The sequence below is a fragment of the Heterocephalus glaber genome, unplaced genomic scaffold (genome assembly GCF_053883595.1).
Source record: "Heterocephalus glaber isolate CG9 unplaced genomic scaffold, H.glaber_assembly_v1.0 deba00000809, whole genome shotgun sequence".
NCBI lineage: Eukaryota > Metazoa > Chordata > Mammalia > Rodentia > Bathyergidae > Heterocephalus > Heterocephalus glaber.
This window is the reverse complement of record NW_028258163.1, coordinates 7,654,970-7,679,161: the sequence shown is the minus strand read 5'-3', so window position 1 is coordinate 7,679,161 and position 24,192 is coordinate 7,654,970. Positions and strand designations below refer to the sequence as shown.

At 37.1% G+C, this 24,192-nt stretch overlaps 1 protein-coding gene across 9 annotated transcripts in view; it reads right to left on the bottom strand.

The window, feature by feature from the left end:
* Meis2 (Meis homeobox 2) overlaps positions 1-24,192 on the bottom strand; it is a 202,547-nt gene that overhangs the window by 47,946 nt on the left and 130,409 nt on the right. For all 9 annotated transcript variants that reach the window (XM_087207449.1, XM_087207448.1, XM_004861518.3 and 6 more), the window contains one exon: positions 9,811-9,887. In XM_087207449.1, the coding sequence (XP_087063575.1) occupies positions 9,811-9,887 (77 nt within the window). The remainder of the gene's footprint in view (positions 1-9,810; positions 9,888-24,192) is intronic.

Sequence of the window (24,192 nt, the reverse complement as noted above, 5' to 3'; positions counted from 1 at the left end):
TAGATGAGAGCTTCAAACTGTCAAATATTAGTATCTGATAGGGTAAAGCATCTAACTATCCTTGATCACCTCCATGAAGGAGACATACCTATTAATATGGGAACAAAGAATCTTCCACAGGGATTCTTATGGTGCATGCTTAGGCACAGATGGGACTGTCCTTCCTCCAGAGCTGAGTACAAACCATTAAGTCAAGATCATTTAGAGAGCTTTCTCACAGGCTTTCAGGTAGGTTTAAATCCAGATCTCTGGGAATTAATTCCCTGTTCCTCCCACTCTTTGGGTAATTATGGCTAAAGTTTGTTGCTTATCTAAAGGCTTTAAGGAAGTTTGGAATCCAAGAGGTCCAACATGAAACAGGTTGAAATCTCAGCTTGCAGGACTTATCTAAAAGATAAGCTGTATCTAGAGACACAGGGGAAATCTCCTATCTCTCAATGTTTACCTTGCAAGGGAAAAAGAACCTTGCATGTGCAGAATTAAAGATTCTGGATGAGGGCTGAGAATTAGTTGAAAATCTCTCTGGAAAGATCAGTTGGCAATAATGATTCTACTTCGCCTACCAAAACCAAACAAAACTGAAAACAAGATTTTCTATTATGATGATGATAAAAACAATGAAGCAGGAAAAAGACCTGAAGAAAGTACTGTTTCAAAAAACTCAAGGCTCTCAATTTTTCTACCCAAGTTTCTAAGAATTTTGCAGATAAAAAAATGCTTTCTCTTGTTTAGACAATAGAGGAATGTCATAAATTTCTGGGTGTCATAAATGGGGGAGAATTCCCGGGGTAAGCACCTTCCCGATGCTCACGCTCTCATACTTGAAAAATTCAACACAATAAAAACAGCAGCAGCAACATCAAAACAAGTCCCCGGATCAGGAGGTTAATAGGGCTTACATTTACTCATTAACAAGCAGATTCTCAATTAAGTAATTTTTAGAAGGCTGCTCTCCCGTGAGTAAATGCATGAATGAATGAGTGAAGTGAATGAGGACCTGGTATAAAGACTATTCATAAAGTACTTACTTCTCCGAGAGTGATTTTTTTGGTCAGAATTTTAAAAGCACTCAATGCTGCAGGTAATGGAAGAAACGAGGGAGCAATTTTATTGAAAAAAATAAAAAAAGAACCACTGTGGTAGAAAGGACTGAAAATTTAGAACCAAGCGTAGCCATCAAAACTTCTATTTTTAAGAGTAAAAAATGTAAAGAATATAAATATGGTATTGATACATTCTAATTTTTTTAACCTCTCTTTCAATAGCTTTTAACTTAGGGGCTCTGCTTAAACATTGCTTTAACAAGCTCCCTTTCTATTTTCTGCATTCTAGAAATAAATTAAAGATTTCCTTTTTTAAAAAAATGCAACTTTTACTTTATCCATCTGTGACTGGGGCTAGGAATACTTACTGACTCTATTGCTATAAGAAAATTTTGTAATATTTTCACAAAGTTATTTTCATTTTTCTACTGAAAAATAAGTAAATAACGAAGTCAACACCATTCTACTTTAAAATCATGCATTGCACTGAAATATAGACTTTTATTTCAGTGTTACTTTGAGAAACCACATAGATCATGCCAATGGAGATGGATAAAGGACTTATTTGAGCAAACCTTGTCTCTCTTCCAAATCCTGGTATAATGAAGTGCAGAAGTAGGTAGAGTCTTGTGCCTGATGCAGGGCTTGTCTGGAGTTTATTGTCTTCATCAGTGAAAGAGAGGGGGCTAATTCTAAAAATTTTCAAATATCAAAAACTGTCAACATTTTGGGCCGAATCTCTTTCCATAGTTAAAGGTTTTTGGAAAATGGAAACTTTCAACATGGGAAATTTTATCTTCCCAAAAGTTCTCATTTAAATATTTTCTTTTCTTTAAGGGGGTATTTTCTGGAACTGTTTCAAAAACTTGTTGCATTCCTTTTTGTTGTTTTGTGTTTTCTCTGTAGCACTGCACTTTCCTTTAAACGAGGAACTTTCTTTCTCCTCTTATTGGCATTCCAACCCAGCAAAGAAATATGCATCCTGAGATAATGCTGCCAGCTTGCTATGAAAACCATATTTCATTCTTTCTTTGCAGAGCAGAAAAGGAAAAGCACAAAGGAGCTGGTGTAATTGAATGTAAAGGATTGCAGCAAACCTCCCCTTTGAGTCCCCTCGCTGGCATTCCCTTCCTTTATTTCCCCCTCTACTCCTTTTGTTTACCACTTTTAAAAGGCTCTTGCTGAGCCTTAGCTGCTTACCCAAATTTGAACTGAATCTAAATTTCTGGAAGTGGCACTCCCATCGCTACAGGATGGAAGGTGTCTAGAAATGCTGGCTTGACCAAGCAGTGATAGGAGGCACAGCTGCCTAGGCAGGAGAAATATCTTCAATGTTCAGATCAGTGTGGGAATCTCATGGATCTGCTGCAGGGTATGAAATGGGAAAATATGGTAATACTCCCTCTCATTCCAAACTGGTATGCCATGTGTGGATGTCCTGGTCATCCCCAGGTACATTTGCTGTAGACAGAGCAAAATGAAATCAACTTAAATTTCGGGGCAGTCCCTCTGGTTAAACATTAATCACGAATGTTTTCCCTTTCACTTCTTTTTAATCTCTCTTACCACCTCCTTTTGGTTTTCTTCTTAGAAATAATTGTGGGTCTCCAAGAAATGATAGTGAGACCATAGAGACAGAGTGATTGGAATCTGTATAGAGAGGGTGAGAGACTGGAAAGCCGAGCACTAACACAGCCCATTTCTTTCACCCCATGGGTGACTGTGGGGAAGAAAACACCCTGGCTCAGCAAAAGACCGCATGGGGCTAGTTGGAACCGCACCCCTTGGCATCTCTGTCTCTTCCCCCAGCCTAGGAGTTTTCTGGCATAGGAAGCCATCTGAAAGGGAAGCATTTCACCTCCAGCTCTCCAAACAAGAGTTCAAAAGCATGCTTTTTTGTATTCATTTCCTCAGCATCGGCAGTTTCAGCACATTAAATGCTGACAATGAATCTAGCACCTGGCAAATCTGACTTGAGATTCAAATGGATTTTTATTCAGAAACATAGATGTTACTTGGAAATAATCACCAAAGACAGCAGCTATGTGTTTAACAAATGGCCATGGTGGAAACTGCTGAGCAGAGAAAGGATGTTTAGTCCAGCGGGCTTTTTCCCTTTAGGTTTATCTCAACTCCACCTCCCTGGTTTATCACTCTATCCTTCAATCCTTTTCCTCTTGAGATCAAAGTGTCCAGCTGTCTCTGTACCTCATTTAGATTTCTTGCACCACTGGCCAATTATTCCATATGTTTACTACAAAATTATTTTCCTCAATTCCCAGCTTACTCTTGATGTCCTAATATTACAACATATTTCCTGGTGTCTGCTCTACTTGCAGTGGAATGACAACACATGCACTTTGAAAATGACTTTTCGGTGCTGTAAAGAAGTGCAACCTCTTTTACCACTCACCTTGCCTCCTGCTAATTAGGCTTTAAATTGGGCTTGGAGACTCACTGACATGAGGCCTGTGAGTGACCCTCTGTCTGGAAACCCACCTAGAACACTATTATTGCCCTTCAAGTGGAAGCAGCAAAGCACAGCATCTGTGCACCCAAATCTATCAGGGCTGATGGATTCCTGAGGAAAATGATTACTTTCCTCTGGCTTCTACTCTGTTCCCGTCCATATTTTAATCAGGGCTGGGAAGTTCTAACAATGCCACCTTTTATTCTCAGGGTGTGCTTCACCTGCAATGCATTTTCCCCCACAAATTTCTCCTTTTTTCTCAGCATCATTCCATTTCACACATAGGAAAACCAAGTCACCAGGGCAGACAATGGGCCTTCCAAAAGGGAGAAGGCAGACGCTAGAAAGGGAAACTGATCCCCAGGAAAATGCTCTAGCTCAGTGCAGTCCTATGCATTCTAGAAAACTTGTCAACCAGGCCAAACTGAAGTAGATAAAGCAAACTGGGTGTTGGTTATTAAAAGCTGTTAGACTTAGATGATTCTAAAACCATTTTGGTAGAAGGTGGGGCAAGCAGGATGCAGATATTTAACCTCAGTTTAAGAGTTTGTACAAGGTCATTGAATCTATCCCAGGAAGGAACTCTCTGAACTACCTTTAGTTGCAAAATTCCTTGAAATTTAAGTTTCACGCTTTTTTACTTGGGGGCTGTCAGGGCTTGTATCTAGATGTCCTTCCAAAGCCTCATGCAGTCTTGGTGAGGCTTTTTGGAGGTGGCTGGATCCAGAGTGTATGATGCTGGGATGGAGTGTTCAATGCTGGGATTAAGGGTGCCCCACCCTGGGTGCAAGTGCTATCTGCCCTAAGAGTTGGCAGCCTGAATGGAATAGAAGGGAAAGAAAGAAGGCTGCTGCTGCTGCTTGCTGCTTGTCTGCTGCTGCTTCCTGCCTGCTCTGCGATGCTCCTCTGCCATGCTACTATTCTGCCCTAGAGCCAGCAGATTATGGACTGAAACCTCTACAAATTGTCAGCCAAAATAAACCTTTTCTCCTTTAACTTCGAGTGTCAGGTATTTTGTCTCAGCAACAAGAAAAGTAACTAAGACAGAGAGGCCTGGAGATAGCTTTCAATCAAGAAATTAATTCTGGGTGGGGCATGTAGCTCAATAGTAGAGCACTTGCCTAGCATGCATGAGATCCATCCCCAGCACTGGAAGGAAGGAAGGAAGGAGAAAGAAAAAGGAAGGGAAGGGAAGGGAAGGGAAGGGAAGAAAAGGAAAGGAAAGGAAAGGAAAAGAAAAGAAAAGTGAAGAAATCCTTATTCCTAATACACCATACCTGTATTCTGTCAACAGGTCACCTCTGTGGCTTTTGTTTGTTGGTATATAAGTTGGCTATACTTACTTCAGGGATATGCATTTTTATTGATAACTTTTTTTTTTTTTTTTTGGTACCAGGGATCAAACTCTGGACCTTCTACTTGCGAGGCAGGCAGCGGAACCACTGAGCCAAATCCCCGGGCCAGGATATGCATTTTTAAATGTAAAAGATTTCTTCCCTTTTAAAATAATTTGTAAGTGGGAACTTTACAATTGATCTTATAATTCTTACAGAGGATCGAGAAAGGTACATGGGAACACGGAGATGTCTTACTGTTTCTACAGTAGGTTTAGCTCGAGGGATTTGAATCGTGAAAGTGAAGATTTTTCCATATCTCAGTGATGACTACTGTCAAAGATGTACAAATGTATTCCAACAAATTACTCATGCAAGAACTTCCTCATTAAAAATTGTTTTGTCTTTGTCAATGAAAGTAACCTGAGAATTAATACTCAAAGCTCCCTGTAAAACATCTCACCTTCACAGTTTTGAAGCACTTACCTCCTAGGTAACCCTAATCTTACCCCCTGTTATCAAAGAACTGCAAAAAAACCCCCAACAAAATCATACAAGAAACTACAAAAATCTATCTTTATTTAATATAGAAGTTAAACAGAGTAAATTGTCTGCCCTGAAAAATTTCTTCCTTAGGTATATCTATGTGTCCCCCCAAAAACGTCATTCCAGTCTATAAGCTAATTCATGACATCCTTATTTATATTACTGTATGCAATCATGTGTCTCTCTCATTTTTACATTTTATTGATTGATCGATTGTTTATTTTGTGACAGGATCTGGCTGTATGTTCCAAGCTGGTCTTAAACTTGCTATGTAGCCCAGGCCAACCTCAATTTTACCAAGTGCTGGGATTACAGGTATGTGCCACTATGCCAGCTCATTATTTATTTTTTATTATTTTAACAATATTCACTACCTACTGTATGTGCCTAGCAAGAGTATTTGTTAAAGTCCTACAGTTCTATGAGGTATATGTGATTATTATTCCCACTTTGCAAATGAGAGAACCAAGGCCAAAGTGGGTTGAGTAATTTGCCGAAGGTCAAACACTGATCAGTCAAATGGGGGAACTGTATTCTAACCCCTGAGGTCTGGTTCTTGAGCCTGAGTATTTACCGACCATCCAATATTACCCTTAGACCTTATATCAATATTCGTTCACATTACCCTCTGTTTGCTTGTCTGGTGTAAGGAGATAATTCAGCCTGAGCATATTCTCTTCTTTACTACTCTTTTTCCCTAATGCAAGCACTTTGGTTCTTTTATAGCTGATGGACTCTCCATCTAATAACCAGCACAGAAATCCCATCTTGCCAGCTTTGGCAGTGAAGAACACACTGAAGATCTGGTTACCATCTTTAAAAAAAAAGTCTAGATGGGCGTGGTGTGCATGCCTGGAACAGGAGCATTCTGGGTTGAGGTTGAGGTAGAAATATCACCAACTCCGAGCCCACCCTGGGCACCTTAGCAACTTATTGAGACCCCGTCTCAAAATAAAATGTAGCTCAGTGTGAAAACCCTGGATTCAATTCCTAGTACTGAAAAGAAAAAAAAGTCTTTGTTAAGTTACCATTTATATATGTGGACTTGTGAGAGGTAACCGCAGGAAAAAATGACTTTGTGTCATGAGCTCCACTGCTTTTCTGAAATCATATTTTGATTTGGTTACACCACCATCTTTTGCATATTCCCTGATGTAAATACATGGGCACAGTTTCCAATATTGGCTCCTAAGATACAACACATCTTTAATTCTCTTAATTATTTCCTAAACTTCCTTCTTCCTTTTTGCTTATTTGTTTTAAAGTTCATAATTACTGACTGATCTTAACAGGTCTGTTTTTATTGCTTATTGCTCTCATCAAGTGCATGGATCTGTGTTCCATTGCTTATTACTAGCGATGTTATTTTATAGTGCTGCTTAACTATCTTGGCCTTCCTTGGCCTTTCTATTTTAAGAGATAAGTGAGAAGAGAAACTGGAATAGCAAGTCTCCATGACTGTCTAATTTGTAGACTTTCTACACTGCTGTAATTTTTGGGGCACAAACCTTGTAGCATGGAAGGCTAAACTGGCTCCAGCCTGAGAAATGAGTATTAATTGTTAGTGTAACTGACTGAGTTAGGTTTAAGAATTCACATAGACTCTCTGATGCCCTATACGTTTTAATTTTGAGGCGGGGCACTGGATATTGAGCCCAGGGAGTGTTGAACTACCTCCTCGGCCCTTCCATTATTTACTGTGGGACTGAGGCTCTCTACATTGCTCAGGCTGCCCTCCCACTTCTGAGTCTCCTTTCTCAGCCTCCCCACTGCAATACCTGGGATTACAGATGTGCACTACCATGCTTGGCGCCTGCCCTGTGCTGTGCGAGTGAGAGCTCCCCAGATCTGGAGAAACCGCTTTACAGTTCATTCTTTTCACCGCTCATCGTGATTCTGCACTTAAGACCTGATTCTGAGATCTTCTGAAATCGTGTTGGGTAGATTTCTCTCCCTTAAAGCTGACTTTGTCAAGGTACTGGACATATTAAAAATGTACTGAATTAAGAGGTGTTCTTTTTAAAATTAACTACTCAGAAACTGGGTCCCTATATTAATTCTTGGTAGCCTTTTGCAGGTATTTGCTCTAGTATGCTCATGAGTCACACCTTATTATCAAAGTTATGCTAGCCGTTAACTAAGAATTGAACCTGAAGGCAGGATTACAGTGTTTTTCAGAAGGAAGTGTGAAAATTAGGAAGACGGAATTATTTTGTAGAGACATAGAGGCATCAACGCTCATTCCGTGTTACAGAACGGGTGCTGGGTGACAGCCTGTCACATCCTAACCCTTGGCATTCTGTGCCAAATACAGCTCAAACAATGGAGAAACGAGAAATCTAAAATATCACATTAACTGCACTCCTCGCGCATGCCAGGGGCCCAGTGGAGTTCAGAGAGGAAGGGTGTTTTCCCAGTCCCAGCCAGGTGTCTGAGAAATGCTGGTCTTTAGCTACAGGATGTCAGACACTAGAAATTCCTCACTCTTCTACTGGAATGATTATATAAAAAAGTACAAGGAAAGGATGATATGCAACAGCATTTGAAAAAGGAAAATGATTAAATGCCAGTGCCAGTTATCAACATAGAAACATGTCATTTCTCTCAAAAATTCCCATCACAAACTCCCTCAATGTACCCAAAATTCATAAAAATAATGTTTCTAAAGCAGTTTTAATTGCATTAGGGGCCACTGTACATGTAATACATCAGTTTGGAAATCAGTATGCTATCAAGTAATGCACAAGGCAAATAGCCTCCTACTGTTAAAATGCAATGTATTTATTTTATGGCTTCCAACCACTGATAGCTTTGCTAGGAACATGAATGAGAATATATATGTTTATGTGTATTATATATATTTACACTACGAGGCTCATATCAACATATAATCACATACACATCCACCTCTGGAGATTATAGCCTTTATTCCAAGTTTTTGGTCTAAAGGGTATCTTTCAATGTACATAGTTCCAATCTTAGAAGAAAATTAAAGTGAATTCAAGTCTGTATTGTCTATCCTTTCTTTCTGCCTTTCTTTTCAGGTTAGCAGTTTATTTCTGCATTAATCACCCTGACAGAAGCAAGGCAACTCAATTTTCTGCTTCTGTAGGTAGGCACATCACTTTCTGTACAGCACGAGGCATGAAAAGGGCTACGGCTAAGCTTTGGTTACTGATGTAATTGAAATGCTATCCACACTATAGGGTGCATTAAAGTCAGATAACGGCAGTTCCTGTGGCCAATTTAAGTAGCTTGACTTCCCTGGGAAAAAAAAAAATTGCCTGACAGATAAGGCAGACAAACTGGCTAATTCTCCAAGCATGTCTCTCATTGTGATCCTAGAAAAATGAGAAAAAAATGAATCACAGAACCACAAAATCAATTGACCCTCGGGTAGCTCATCAGGCAGCGAGCCTGATAAACCTAAAAGCTTTGTTAATGTCTGCCTGCCTGTGTCCCACAGATAGAGCACTTTGTAAATGAACCTGCTTTGATAAATATATTAAGGAAAGCTGTGAATAAAGGCAGAGACTTCTCATTTGTAAATACAACCTCTGCTACATGGAATTAGAATGATAAAATGGAGTTCCATGTAATTAAGTTTGTATAAGGCCTGAAATCCGTGCAAATACTTTCCCTGAATTTTGAAAGAGAACTGTCAGTTCAATTAATCTGAACATCACCCCAAGAATGTACTGAACAAAATTAAGCTGCTGATAAAACCTGGGCCAGTAGTTTGATAAGTAATTCCTATATCATTTCTTGGCCACTGTGATCATTTTATTTAATCCTGTGCCCCTCCTTTCCTTAGTTACCCTCTAAGCCGTGTACAAAGGGTGGATGGTCCATACGCCACCACATGAGTAATCTACCAAATCACAAAGCTAAAAAATGGAAAAACCTTTTTTTTCCTATTTAAAAAAAATTAGGGTAAATAAATTTCTATTAGGAGATACTAGATAGCCTCTCACAGCCTAGACAAAGGAAGCCTCCTCGGAAGTGATAACTCCCCGCGAGGACTACAGAAAAGCACAGAGCATACATAACTACTTCCAACAGAAATGACCTGAACAGAATTTGTGATCCAATTTGAGAAATTTAAGGCATCAGAGATGAGGAAACTAAGGTGGAGAGGAGGAGGGCTGGAGGACAGAGAGAGAGGGGGAGGGGGAGGGGAGAGAGGGAGAGGGGGAGAGAGAGAATGAGAATATCTTGCCAAAACCATTTCTCTAGGTTACCTTTTCCCCTCACTAAGCTCTACTTACACATTGCAAGAGAGAAACATAGAAGTTATCCTCACTCTTACTTGTTTTAGAAACAAACAAAAACAGAAAGGGAAGTAAAGGAAGAAAACAGTTATTTAGAAATCTCATTTTAGCCATGGGAGAAAGACATTGATTTTCGGGTCACTCACCAGTTGTTTACTTGGAGAATTGTAAGTCCTGTGTCTTGCGCTAACTGTTTCTTCTGCTCTTCGGAAGGGTACGGATGCTAATGAAAAAACAAATGTTTTAAAAGATGCATCAGAAGTTACAGAAGTCACAGAAGTTGTGATTTTTTAATTCTATGGCTTGATTTTCCTCATTGCATTCATTTTACAATGTGTGTAGAAGTGTGGGCAGGAACGGGTATCTAGAAATTCATGTCGGCAGCCCCACATTCCTGCCACACTCGGTAGGGCCAGCAATAAAAAGCCAGGTATCTAAATTACTCCATTGCTTTAATCAGTCTGGGATGGAAAGCATTCTTGGGATGGTATCAGAATTGTGCTTACCTACATTCATGTCAGCTGCACTAAGAAACTAGTTTACTTTGCTTCCTGGAAAACATATGGGAAGCCCTTATTCTAAGTTATCTTTGTAAGATGGCTCAATAGAATTATTATCCCCAGTTATTCTGACATTATTGACAGTAAAAGTTGGAAAGTGATCTAGTACATAATCATAACTATTTTGGAAGCCATAGCAACTGATTTGGTTATAACAGTGTACTTACAGTATATTTATGTTTGATTCCTTTATGGGTCAGTGGAAGATTCTTTTTTTTTTACTGGTTAGTGCTCCAGGATACTGGAGTCACAAACCATGAGCACGTATCAAAAGCAGTCAGTTTTATGCATGTTCACATGAAGTTTTACATTTTACCTTAAACTATGGCAATAAGAGAATGAGGCCATAGGTTTTGATTTTTTTTTGACTTCCCATCACAATTCACTCACATTTATAATAGCCTTTCTGTTATCAATTCACTTTCCTTTCTCATTCTGAAATTCGGGATTGGTATTTTAGAATCATACATTTACTTTGAAAGGCACTGCACTGGCATGTAAATACTTATGAAACAAAATAATAATTTTCTGTTAAGGAGGGCCCTACTCGAAATTCACTAGTTTTCTTCAACAGAAAAGTAAACTTTTATCTAGCATGTCAAAGTTGTTCATAAGCTAGAAAGCCTTTAGTAATAAATATTTCCCATCAACATTATTAAAGAATGACATTAGCAACAACAAAGTATTCCATTCAAAGCATTCTAATCATTCCAGTATTTGAGCAAGCGAATGTTTTTCAATCATCTAAAATTTTATTCTTCAGGTATTTCATTTTCTATAATAGCATACATTATCCAAAATGTGCACAATTACTTATTAGCAAACCCAAATGCCATTAGGTTAAACAAAATCCCCTGTATAGCAAAAGGGTTAACTAGATTTGTATTAATATAGAAGCCAGGCTTTTAATATTCTGCAAATGTTAACAAAGAAAGATGATAATGTTGAGTTAATATGGGTTAAGCATAAAATGAAAATAAATTTTTGTGATTGCGAGGTGTTGACACTTTTTTGGCTAGGGCCTCCAGCCCGTTCCTGAAAGCTGTGTAATTACAGCAGGCTTTTCCCCTCCTTCCCCCTCCTGCTTCGAGCCTACCCACATTAGTAATGACCCCTTCACTGCTTCAAAAACCGCTAATGGTCTTCAGCACGGGCAAGAAAAATGAACAGGATAAATTGGAATCCACAGTCAGTAATTTGCATCCTACGAGGCTGCTTTGGCCACTCGTACTCTTTCCCCACGATCAATCGCTGCCTGTCAGGTGCTGCTCTCTGCCACCGTGACAAATACTCCTCCTAACACTTGGATTCGTCCAAACAATGTAATTGTCCTCTATTCTCCTTTCGGTAATGGAGATAATGAATGATTGCACAAACAAGAAGGATTGCTCATCACAGACGCCGAGGTGGCTTCAAACTGGAAAAGGCCTCAAGTACAAATTTTAATTGACTGAAAACACTGGGTAGGAAAGAAATGAAAAAAAATTTTTTTTAAATCTTTCTTGTCAAGAAATCTTTCTTGCCAAATTCAAGGAAGAAAGTAACACTTCTGAGTTTTTGTGCCTCTAAGATTTTGAGAGCCTGAGTTTATAGGTGGATTGCTCAATAGGAAAAAGTTCTCTAAATAGCAAAAATGAAAATAAAGATGCAACAAGGGCATGTATAGATCTACATTGGTAATGTCTTCCAGTGTGCGGTTTCTTTAGGCAGTGTTTTTGATCTTTTTTGTGTGTTCAGTCTTGTTTACTGCTGTGATCCATTTGCCTAAGATGGTTCTGACAAAATGTGGGTTGAGAGAGAGAGAGAGAGAGAGAGAGAGAGAGAGAGAGAGACAGACAGCAAGCAAGCGAGAGAGTGTGTGAGACAGACAGACAGCAAGAGAGACAGAGAGAGAGACAGAGAGAGAGAGACAGAAGAGAGAGAGGCAAGAGAAGAGAGGTGTAGATGAAATAAAGGTCTAGGATTCTAAGAAAGTAGAAGAGAGGAAAGTGGGTGTTGTCAGACAGCCAATTCCTTCAAGTTTGATTGTGAATTCTGACTGAATAACAAGCATTCTTTCCAGTGTCTTATCAGAAATGTAGTCCAATGACCAACCACAGAATTTTACAATAAACAGTATATTTTATCTTGGGAATCCCTGAGCTATACTTTCACTCTGAAAACAGTTGCAAATTCCTTCCACAATCATTAAAAAAATTGGTACCTTACCAAAATTCACCTTGCACAGATGGCTTTTTTTAATTAATAGGGAAGACCATAATAACTTTAACTTATTTAAATAATGCTCTGTAGTTTTTGAACATTCATGAGTCCATGCCCCTTTTATACATGGGGTGGACTGTTTATCTGAAAGTGTTCTGGCAGCCGGCCACTATATTTCTAAAATTAAAAGAGAGATGGAAAACAATCAGCTTTCAGAGGAATTGGAACCATGACAATATGTTTTGGATTAATTTACAAATATATGTATATATTTAAGGCTAAACTCTGGAACTAGAGAAATTCGAGTACATGGTCTATCATATGCATTCTTCTACTTTATTAGAACAGACATCATATTGAAATAATAAACATGGGAAGCCTTCACTGCTTCTTTGATGTATATTACTAAATGTCTGACTGGCTCAAATTTAAAATAAACTTTGGTATGTTTGCACTTGAAAACTGGAAGTAGACCACAAGCAATAATTTGTTGTCAGTTTCCATATTCTTGGACTAGAACTATAGTTCAGTCTGCTCACTGTTCGGGGCTAAGCCACTTTGGTCTGGTGGCCAGAGGTGGCTCAACTTACCCATGAGAGCACACATTGTAATATAATAGTGATGATGACGATACCCTTCATCAAGAAGGAACCAGCAAAGTTTTTGACTTCTCAGAATAATTCTATGGCCACCAGCTAATCGAAGAAGTGAATTACAAAGATCCTCTTTAAATATCAACTGATAAATGTTCAAAACATTAATAAGACATGTATGGCTCAATGTAAATAGAAAATGTTTTTCATTGTTTTTTTCTAAAAACTCACTTGTAAGTAAGATATTATCTTTATTCATCATACTCACCTCAGGCCTGCTTCCACGGCTTTTACTGGGGGGGGAGGGATGGTTAACCTGGGTTATCAAGAACTTGAAAGTAAATCCACAGTATCCTTACAACACACTGTGGGGCAGTTTGGCGACTGAAATCATGTAATAATAATCTCTTGTGAATAACCCCTCTCCAGTGAGGTCCACATTAGAATTGATTTATCATGAATTTTACTTTATGTTGAAAGGATTTATGTGCTGGTGTTTTAAAATTTTAAATGACACTTCAAATAACCTCATGAATGAGAAGTACACAATGAATAAAAAAGGTAGTTATTTAAAAACAATACTTGAAAAAAAAATAAAAAAATAAAAACAGTACTTGAAACAAGCTAAACGCCTGTTAATTGGATTGTAGTTAAATAAAATGTGAGGTTCTCATGAAAAGGTTGTCCCCATATATTGCTAAGTGAAATAGGTAAGTTGAACAATATGCATTATTCATTTTGGGCTAAATAAGTAAAACTACACATAATTATGCTTGTAGAGTGAGAAAAGCATCTGGAAAAGTACATGCTAAATAATGATAAAATAATAATAATGTGGTATAGTCTAGAGGTGGGGACTTTATTTGCATACTCCTGTATTGTCTGTAATACAACAGACAATTTTTAAATCCAGTATCAATTTCAAAATTGTAATTAATTTATGGTGATTATAATTAATTTATATACTCTACATTAAAAAGCATAATCATTTAACTTTTTAATATAATTAGACATTGTCTTGCATTATAGTAACTGTTTCCCTGCCATTTTTTTTTTTCTATATGGAGGGTTGAACCTAGGAAGCACTGAGCGAAATTCCTAGCCCTTCTTTAAATTTTATCTTCACAGAGTCTTGTTAAGCTGCCCAGGTTGCAGAGCTTGCCATCCTCTTGTCTCTGTCTTCCTTGTAGCTGAGATTACAAACATGTGTCGCCATGCCTGGCACCCTGGATATTTTGTAAACGAAGACATCTCCAGGATAAGTCTTGTTTCTTAAATTACCTTTCAACTCCCCTCCAAGATACATGTTTTACAGAGTTAACTCATGTGAGACTTTGATAATGCCACTCGTATATAAAACCCTTTGCATTCCTAATGTAGACAATGAAACTGCATTGGGTAAATATTAACTGATGGAAATGTGGACAATAAAACGGTATTGGGCAGATACTTAGTGATCGAGGACCATGTTTTCCAAACCAGGGTGCAAGTACATACCGAGAATTTTACCCCTGAATAAATAAATGCATCTTTCTGCAATGCCAAATTTATTCAGTGGTTATTAATTTAGCAACTTTTTCTTATGTGAAAAAGGATTCCTATGCTATGAGAATTTTAAAGCTAAAGCAAGAAACATAGATATTTAAAAACCATCCAATTCTTGTTGGAGATAATTTTTCCACCAAGTTCCAATAGCAATTTGCTTAGTGTTTATATTTTTTATTTTTCATTGTTGTGTCTTATCTACATTTCTATGAAATATAACTTCCTGAAGACAAAGACTTTTTAAACTTTTGTATTTCTCCCTTACTCTGTTCATTGTCTCTAAATATTTGTAGAAGGAATTGAAAAAAAACAACCACATAAGTTCTCCTTCAAGCTTTGTCAGTAGTTATGTCACCTTAAATAAAATTGGGTCTGAGACATAATCTCTGCGATGGTAAGATAAAAAGGTTAACAAAGTTATGTATGGGGTATAAAACATCTAAAGAGATTATAATAACAAGATTTGTGACGATTACTTTGGAATCTCACCGACTCCCTCTCTTGTACAAGCGAGCACGCGCGCACGCACACACACACACACACACACACACACACACACTTCCCCTCTCAAGTTGTCGGGCTGCTAACTTCTACATCAGAACCCAGAAACAGCCTTTGCTGTTCCAATTGGTCTCACTGGGTTCTACCTGAAGCGCTTCTACATGAAACATGGTGCATCTATCCCTTGCTTTGTGTTATGGTTTTTCTGGATGTCTTTGTCTTTGTCTTTGTCTTTGAAGAGCAGAACCATAAAACATTCAAGTTGAGAAGATTTTTAGATCTTAGGCTGGGATCTAATTTGCATAGATGAGAAAATCAAGGCTCACAAACAACACACACCAGTCATACAAAGAGGCACTAGTGAGTTGGAATCATTGGCCTGGGGATGTAGCTCAGTGGCGCTGCAAGGTCCTGAGTTTGATCCCTGGTACTGGAAAAGGTAGGATAACCATTTACTCTCCTGTCACTTAGACTTCCCACTCTAACATTAATGTTTTCCATTAAAGCACCATTTCCCTTCTCTTTTAGTAATGGTGCCTTGATTTTATATCAGGGATCTGGTCTAGAGATGGAGACTTTGCATTTGCATATTCCTGTACTGTCTGTGTGTGTACAGCTTCGAACAATTTCTAAATTCAGAATCGATTTTGAAATTATAACTCATTTATGGTAATTATAATTAATTTATATACTCTACATTGAAAATAATCATTTAAATTTTTATATAATTAGACATTGTCTCATTTTATAGTAAGTCCTTCTCTGGATTTTTTTTTGGGGGGGGTAATGGTGCCCTGGTTTTACATTATGGATGTGGTCAAAAGATGGTTAAGTGGCACAGGCTGGGTCAGTTAACATAGCTGATCATGCTGGCTGCATTGAAGATAGAACCCAATTAGGTTAACAGGAATCTGTCATAGGAATTTCAAAGGTGTTTTCTCTCTCTCACTGGGGTTACAAAGTCACAGACTGCTTGGATTTGTGGTGGTCTTTTTTGCCACTAAAAGAGGGAACCTGGCTGAGAATGCAGAGTAAAGCAGAGCCAGTAAATACAGAAAACAGATGCCTGACATCATTTCTACACTTTACTTTCAATCACTTGGGCCAATAAATTAGTTCTCACTAACCCACACAGTCCAATTTAGATTATCTAAAGTTTTCTCAGATTACTCCCTTTTCCTCTCCAGCTAAAAATGATTTAAAAAAGAAAGAAAAGTAGGAGGAGGAGGAGAATGTAGTGGAGGATGAAGGAGAAATAGAAGTGACTCATTCTGCCTTAGTCTTTATATACTGACAATGTCAAACGTGCTAAAAAATATGACAACTTAGAAGTTTTTAAAAGTTTATCAGAGATATGATCCCAACAGATTAAAAAAAATCACAAAACTTGGGAGACGGGGGCTTAAAACATGTAATATATTTTGAACTGTGAAAATCCTGTATTTAAATTGGAAAAGCAAAGTAGAAAGTAGAATTTTAATGGTATTTCTTAAATGACCAAAGAGTAAATTTCAACTTGTTTCTTGTATGAAGTTGAAATACTTAAGGGAGATGAATATAAATTTGCTAATACAAATACCTGAGAAACACATTTACATTTAAAAACCTTATAGTAACCAGAGGCTGTGATAATACAAAATGACACAAAAAATATTGCAATCATTTGGCTAATTTAGAACTATTGACTTGTATAAAATTTCCCTTAGGCAGCTGCAGGAGGAAAGAATATTTCAAATGGTATATGACCACAGCATTCCCTTCGATTTCCACAATTCTGGCAAATCCAATCCTGACTCACGGAAAAAGGGGGGAATGCTTCAGAGCCAGAAGTGGTTGCTTCCTCAAACTTCTGCAACTTTCCTCTGCTCTGTTTGTGTGTTCACACCATATTCTCTGTATACATGTGCAGTTGTGTTATTATCTCTCACAGGACTGCAGATCATTCAAGAGCAGAGTTCAAATCTTATTTGACCTTGAACTTTCCACAGCCCAATGTTTCTACAAAATAAGTGCTCAATATGTACTTGTCAGTAAAGTCATTATTTCTTAAATTGATACTGTTTTTTGACAGAAAGGACTGACTGTGCCATATATATGATGCATAAATACCCAGATAAAAAAGGAAAGATCCAGCCAGTCATTTAACGGTTTTACCGACACAATATTTGGATATTTGGAAACATCTACTGAATTTTTCACTTTTCATCCAGATGTTTGGTGTCATGGGAACAGACTTCAGATTCAAATTAGTAGTTTTCTAAAAATTTTTTACACCAGATGTATATTTGGGAGAAGAAAATGTGGCTATTTCCGGAAGGTTCATTTCCATTTAAGCTTACATGGGAATAAATAGATTGAGTCAATAATAATCACATCCTTTAAAATTCAGAAAAGGAGAGATTTTAATAACAGCCAGATACCAAGAGACTGGTATATTTGGTATATTTGGAGCTACAGTGTGAAGGTCCTATTTAAAAGAGCAAAGAGAAAGCTGGAAATGTGGCTCTGTGGCAGAGTGCATGTCTAGGATTTGTGAGGCCTGGGTTCAATCCCAGGAATGGCAAATGCATAAAAAATTACAAAGGCAAAGAGTAAAGCTCACACTCCTGTACATAAGCCAAAACAATCTACCTGGTGGACTGTCACACAGATTTGAATAATATTCATTAAGTTTATTATTATGAAGCTATAGATAGAATAACAGAGGAAGTATTTTTGAAGATACCAAAGTTAATGATTAAGGAAAAATACTTTCAGCACGGCAAGGAAAATTGTCAGAGATGCATATTCTAACAGTACAGGTGGAGTTTATATGGGGAGGCAGGATGAGATTACATGCTGGTCCGATACTACCTACACTCAATTTACCTCTAAACTTCCCAAAAGGCATCCAGAGTATATTAGAAAAATTTATTAGAAAACATTTGCAGATAAGAGTCAGAACTTTAAGTGCAATGAATATAATTACTTTCCTATTGACTGAGACTTAAATGCCAAATACAGCTGTATTTTGAGAATAACAGAAATATACTCCCAGGGCTAGAGAAAGATAATTTTTATTTAACATTTGTTAGGATGCTCCCATGAGCTGCTTGGCCATGCATGTTATGCTGCCTACATGGCTAATGGCTAATCTTACTAAATGAGCCAAAAGCCACAAATAAGGCCTTGACTCATTTAACAGTCATTTCACATTTCCACACTATGACCAAATTAATATTTTATGGGGCCACTCAGTTCTACAGCCAGACCACTTTTCCAAAAAATTGAATTGTGTGCTTATTTATTTTATGGATCATTTGTTGAAATAGATTTCAAAACAAGTTTAGGTTATTTAGATTTTTCATTGAACTGCAAAAGAAAAACTCACAGACTCAGAATTTCAGAACTGGAAAGGACATCAGAGGGCATCTCATTCAGACCTCTTATTTTATGCCTAACAAAACTGTGACCAGGAAGGCAAAATGGTTTGCCCAAGCCTAGTTGGCCTTGTCTTCTTTGAAGATGTCCCTGATACCTCGAGAGGGAAGAAATTTCACACTTACATAAGCTTTGAGCTTTGGAGTTTTCTTTGAGAACATTTCTTGTGCAACATCTTATTTCCACCTAGGAATTACAGGTACCAATGTCTAGATTTGATCCTGAAAGTAACATCCACAGCCGGAGCATCCCTGTGCCACCCTACACTTCCCCCATTCGCCACACTGCATTGCAAATGTTTGCTTATTTGTCTGTTCCTCTATTAGACTACATGCTCCTTGAAAGCAAAGAATGACTGGTTACATTTTACTTTAAAAATTTAGGGCACTGCCCAGCATGCTGATGTACCTAATAAATTCAGGTTCAACGTGTAACCACATAAATTCTTTACATCTTGAAAATACTATGTTAAAATTACAGATAATGTAGCTCCTTGAGGTGAAAGTTAGACAGCAAATGAGAAGGAAGAGTTATGGGAGAAGACCCTCAAAGAGGCAGGAAATACCAATTTCATATCCACATCCAGCTTGAAATAATGAAAATCAGCTCTTATCTCAAGGGTAAGCCTTTACATCTACAGAGGACTAAGAAGAAGCTGGCAAACCCAGATGGTAATATTGAGAAGCTGTAAGAGTAAAGGAAGTGCATGGACTTTTCATTCACATTTAATTTCTTCTTGTTTAATGGGCTAAAAATTGCTTTAAAACAAGGGTCGCAGTATATAGTGGAGAGTTATATAATGTCTAGACAACTGGAATACTTGTATCTAATCTTATGACAACAATCCTGCTTAATGGGTCCAGACACGATGCCCTATGAGTCTGAGATAGGAGAAAATGATGATTAGGGATTAGTCCATTACAATATTTTTTTAATAACACGAAAAAAATTCAAGTTGGACAAAAAAGTGGGGTAATTATTGAGGACTTATTAAGCAACATTAAAAGCTATAAAAACACCTCCAGTATGTTTACTCCAAATTTATTTGCATGGACTAATTTTGTTTGCATGAATAATTTTGTTTGATTTAGCCTAAGAATGTACTGAGGGGTCTAGCTTGGCAAGAGAAAGCTAACAGATTTAAAGAGGAAGGTGCTGTTTAAAAAAGCTGAGCATTATCTGTTTTTCAAAAAGGTTATTATCTCTAGAGTAAGCAATGGAAATGTTGTGGATATTATCGTCTTTGCTCATCTCAGAGGACAGGATAAGAGAATGGGGTTCACGATAAGTTAAAAAGTCATAAAAACAAGAAGGAAGTGGATGTAAACTACTGGCTCTTTGACGATGGACAGTAGTGGTTAAAAAGAGAGTTTTAATGGTGAATGACCATTTCTTGTACCTGATGGAAAGTTCCATTTGGGGCAGCTACAGTGAAATATTATTCCTTAATAAGGTTTAATGCTTTCATTCAAAACTTGGCCAAAATAAAAAACCTATGTAAGGTGTAAAACATTACACTAGCATTAGCAACTGGTTCAAAGGCTTTCTTTTCCTAGCATTATATAGAGCTTCTTTCTGGAGGCAATTGAGTATTATATAAAACTATATACTTAGATGAATACTGTTTTTAAAAGGTGAGTTCAAGACATTTGACTCTTCTCCCCACTTAATTATGATCCCACATTTTAATGTGTTTTGGAATTCATCTGATTTTTAAAAATATAAAGGAAAGATGATTAACAGTCTATCCAAAAACACAACAAAGACAAAGAGGCCACCAAATATTTACCTTAGCTATGTGCTGCACTGACAAATAAAGCAATCAACTGATAGCAGAGTAAGAAAACTCTTAACTAGGCCATCAAAAAGTTTGGTTAGCAGTATTTATTTTGGAATTCCCCACTGTTTTATCTTATCAATTTGTTTTTCCTTCCCTTTTTTAGAGCAGCCTGTGTAGGGAAAGTTAACTAAATCAAGATGGGGACAGAGCAAGGTACTGCCACAAAATTAATCTACTTTCCACACATAGATTCATTTACTATTTTAGCTAAGTTCTAGAACACATGAATACTTTAAAATACAGGGTATTTCTGAGCAGACAGAAAAAAAATCACCTTACAAGTTTCCAATTGGTATGTACACAAAATCAACTCATCAGTAAGTAGTATACCTTCCAAATGTCTTTTCATCATAGCTATGAATATATTTCTGGTCATTAAATATAAAGGGTCATAAACTGTAAATTCATGTTATAACCATATATATAATATTTTCATGCCTCTACTGAGTAACTATTGACTAAAAATTTATTCATTCAAGATAAAAATGATTAAATATTAAAATATGAAATCACTTGATACTATTTAATCTTTTATCGTAATAAATGCTATGCTGAATAAATCTAAATAAATTAGAAGTTTATGAACTATAAAAATACAGACAAAATTTTAAGAAAGTTTGACAAAACAGTAAGGTTATATGATAATGCATATTTATAGTTTATGGAAATATTAATATATGGCTATTTGCTCCCTAATTTGGAAAGCAAATCAGAAAATACTGAGAAAAAGGCTCTTCTTAGCTTAGGCAGCCTAGCTGAACTCTACAGAAAGAAGTCTCCTAATTTACCTCTCTTCTATGTTTGCATTTACTTATCAACTTGGACCCCCCCCCCAATAAGAGAAATAATGACGGGCATGTTTGAAATGCAAATATGTCAAGTTACTACAGTGGCCATGATTCTTCAGTTTAAGTTGTGAGACTTTATAAAAAGCAATAGCTACCTCTAACTCCTCTCAATTTGTAGTTTACAGATTAGTAACATATCTTTATATTCTTAGAAACAAATAATTCTATTTTTCCACAAAACCACTTCTTAAAAAGATTTAAAAAGCCCTGCCAATGGTGTCTGTACAAGAACTGGACTTTAAAAAGAAACTTTTTAGGTAGCTGAATTCAACTGGTATGAACCAGTAGAGGCACCTTTTCTGACTAGTTGAGCACCCATTCTGACTTCTGCTGCCTAATAAATAGTTTACATATCATCTGAGGCCTTTCTTCACCCTCTAAAATTTCTGATACCTAACCTAGTATGCATGGCAGATAAACTTCAGCTTAACTTATTTCTAACATATTCAGAGCAAGGTGAGTTAACCTGTTGACCATAAGAGAATAAGTTGTCCATCTGAAATAAGGTAATTTGAAGTAAAGTCTGAAGGTACCTTGAATACTTTTGTGTTACTGACCAAATTGTATAAATTATTTACCTATTTAAGTAATTTGAATACTCCTATCCGAGTAATGGAAATAGATTCTTGTGTAACATAAGCCGAGTGGGTTTAGTCCTCTAAGTTAGCAAAACATTTAAGGATTGCTACATGGCTAGAAATAAGCCATAAATGACCTTTAGAGTCTAAGTAGAAGTCATTAAGCAAAGTCAAGATACTATTCTTAAATATATAATAGGAGAGTATTGATATGAAGACATTTTCCTACAGGAGGTAAGGGAGGGCAGTCGTCAGCAAGAGATTAATAGAAAAAATATTGTCTCAAAGAGGTTGAAAGTGTAAATCACCATCTAACTCATGCCTCTGATTCTCTTTATCAGATTGTGACTTGTATTTGGTGTGGATACTGAGAAAACTACATTGCCAAAATCTCCTCCTTTGGGTAGTCCTGCTGGCCACTGGTATCCACTTAGTGGCAAATGTGAACTGGCAGAAATTAAAGACTTTTCAATTCAAATATTTGAACATGTAAAATTTTCATACAGAGTATCACACATACACAGAAATCATGACTTTCTAAAGTCTTCACTTATTTCTAACTTAAGTAAGCCAATTTTGACATGATCTGAATATACACTGCTACAAGGAATGAATAAACACATGAGCATCTTATCAGAGTGATATCTGTACAATTCTACAAATTTGGATGGGTAGCTGCCACACTGAGACTTAGATATTTAACAAGCCAGGTGCTCAGGGGCAGCACAGAAACAGAGAATGAGCTTGGCATTTTGTCAGTTCACTGGTTATGTTCTCTTTTCCTTTCCTGAAGTTCCTGAACACACTGTTCTGTTTCATTTTCAGTGGCTGGAATACCAAAGATGTTAAGGTACCTAGAACCACACTATCTGGAGATGTTGCCATCTTCAACTCCTTGGACATTTGGAATATAAATTTCAGTAAATATAGAACTTGCCAGCAAGTGAACTTTAACTGTGCTTTACATAAGTATATTCAAACTGAAATATCATTAAGTTGACTTTATTAAGGGAGTTTGCAGTTTGCTTAAATGAATCCTTTTATCAGATAAATAATGTTCTTGCAAACAATCGATACTGGGCCAGGGATTTAGCTCAGTGGTTCCGCCACCTGCCTTGCAAGCTCAAGGTTCCGAGTTTGATCCCCGGTATCAAAACAAAACAAAACAAAAAACAATCAATACTCCCAGTGCCCTAATGCTTTTCTAATTTCTTTAGGATCAAATCTAGTTGTTTACAAGAAACATGAAATGAAACATTCTGGTGAACTTATTAAAAAGCACTTGGGCTTTCATTTTTGCATTTTGTTCATTGTTCCATACCCAACTTGGGAGAAAAATCCAGGCGAGCTGTACAGGTTCAGTAACTATTTGGTAAGTGAAGAGCATTTTTCAGGGTTTGATCTGAAGCAGGTGTGTTTTGTGTCAAATAAAAAGGAAACAGGAGAAATATGGCACATACATTCTCTTGTTAGTAGTTAGAACCACCTAGTTGGAAAGAGACTAATTGCAAGGCGAGAAGAAATTTTTGCATATTACCAGTTGAAATGTATGCTCTGTCGATTCATTTACATGACTGAAAATCTGAATTATTTTTTCCACAAAGAATTACATATTTCTAGGCCCATGCTGACTTAAGATATAGGGAAGAAACAACCCTGTAGAAAGCCCCAAGGAATATATCACAATACGCAGGGCAGAAGTATATGACTGTCACTCTAAAGCAATAATATTTTCCATGATTTAATACTCTAGTGGATAAACATTTGAATTTAAATTGTAGATACATTTTGGAAACACTCAACCAACTCAGGAAACACATGTGCTATGGTATCATCAGGTCACACTTCAGGTGGAGCTCTGGGAAAATTTTTGGAAAAAACTGGTAGAAATAGGTTAGAAAGAGAGAGAGAGAGCACATAAATCCATTAGGAATTAACATTTATATCTCTTTCCATCTGTCATTTTCCAAGCATTTTTCTAATAATAGCTGCCGAAGATCTAAGTACACATGGCTCATATCCATTGTCCCATCTCACTTGATAAATGTAAAGAACAGAATGTAGGAGACATTTATGATTTTTCACTTGTTTGTGATCCTGGTAGAATTAAATGAAAAGACCTAAGCTTTTGATCTGAGTTTTCATTGTCCCAAATACTTCCACCATGAGGTCAGTGAATTTAAATTTTAAAACACATATGTGCTTCTCACTAGAACATAAGCTCCTTGAGGGAACTTGAAAGGAACAATTAGAAAAATTTCATTGAGCAAAATGAAATTGTCCCTAACCCAGGCAACAGTTACGCAAGGGAGTTGGGGATCTGGATGCTTCTGTGGCTAATGTCTGCAACACACTGTGATAATGACCAGGAGACTAACTAGTCACTCAAGTGAGAAAAGGCCTTGGCAAGTCTGAACGAAACAGAGCTCGTGGCCATTCAT